Source organism: Myotis davidii, unplaced genomic scaffold (genome assembly GCF_000327345.1).
Source record: "Myotis davidii unplaced genomic scaffold, ASM32734v1 scaffold896, whole genome shotgun sequence".
NCBI lineage: Eukaryota > Metazoa > Chordata > Mammalia > Chiroptera > Vespertilionidae > Myotis > Myotis davidii.
Window position 1 is genome coordinate 231,080 of NW_006287365.1, and position 1,142 is coordinate 232,221.

A 1,142-nucleotide genomic window follows, 5' to 3' on the forward strand; every position below is an offset into this window, starting at 1 on the left:
GGGGTGTGGTAGGGGGGGGGAGGTGGGGCGCCCACGCATCTAGAGCTGACTAGTTCTTTCGCCAAACGTGTGGGAGGAGCCCCAGGGATAACAAAACTGTCTGCTTCCCGCGGCCAGACTCAGAGTGCAGGGAGGTCACGTACGCGAGCCGCTGCCTACCATGGGCGTCCCGGGAATGCTGACGCCGCCGCTGCTGCTGCTGCTGCTGCTGCTGGTTCAAGCCTGCATTCCAGGTAGGGGCCGGGGCCCAGCACCCGCTCCGGGAACTGAGTGTGAGGGCGGAGAAGGGAGGGACAGGAGAGGAGGGGGACTCGAAGTCCGGTGAGTTGGAGGAGGAGGAGGGGAGCTCAGTCCACAGCCCCTCCATTGAAATACTGGCTCTCCTCTCTGCAGCCCCGCAGGGCACAGTGCCTAGCACACAGCATGTATGTGCTCGGGAAATACTAGCTGAGCGAAGGCATTTAGCAGCAGCCACCTTTGAGTGAGGGCGCTCTTGCTCCCAGGTCCTCTTCTAGGCTCTTTACTGGCAATTTCCAACTGGGAGGGCGGGGTTATATTTCCTTCTGTTTTACTACACAGAAGGAAACTGAGGCAGAGAGAGGTTAAGTAACCGGTCCGAGGTCACACAGCCAGTTCTTGAATACGTGGGAGTCTGATCCCCGCAGGGCCGTCCCACTGCTCTCTCCACTCTGTCACCACCCCCTCTCCCCCCGACAGAGGGAGGACAGAGCATTTAACACAAGGTCCACAGAGACCAGGCCGAGCGTCACGGAGGCAGAGGCTGGAGACCTAGGGCTGGTCTCTGGAGGACCCTCTCACCTGCTTTCCCCGGAAAATGTAGGGGAAAGGGTTGACAAACCTCGAGGAAATAGAGAAGGAACTGAGTCAGAGCGAGATGGGACGGGGGCTGTTTGGGGTTGAGGAGTATTTTGTCAATGAATAACCCGGAAAGCTCTCCCGACCGTGAATGAGTAATGACTCTGGAGGACTCCGAATTTGGGAGCTGCGGGCAGGGAGCATATGTCAGGCCTGGAGGGCGGAGAATAGGTCTTGCAGCCGGGCTAGCCTGCAGAGCTATAACCTCGGGGCGGAGCTGGTGGGCGGGGAGAGGACCTCGGGGTGGGGCGGAGCTGGTGGGCGGG

At 60.2% G+C, this 1,142-nt stretch overlaps 1 protein-coding gene across 1 annotated transcript in view; it reads left to right on the top strand.

The window, feature by feature from the left end:
* The first annotated feature begins 98 nt into the window (after positions 1-98).
* PLAUR (plasminogen activator, urokinase receptor) overlaps positions 99-1,142 on the top strand; it is a 14,324-nt gene continuing 13,280 nt past the window's right edge. Inside the window, 1 exon segment of the mRNA XM_015560894.1 lies at positions 99-233. Within this exon segment, the coding sequence (XP_015416380.1) occupies positions 161-233 (73 nt within the window). The 5' untranslated portion in view covers positions 99-160.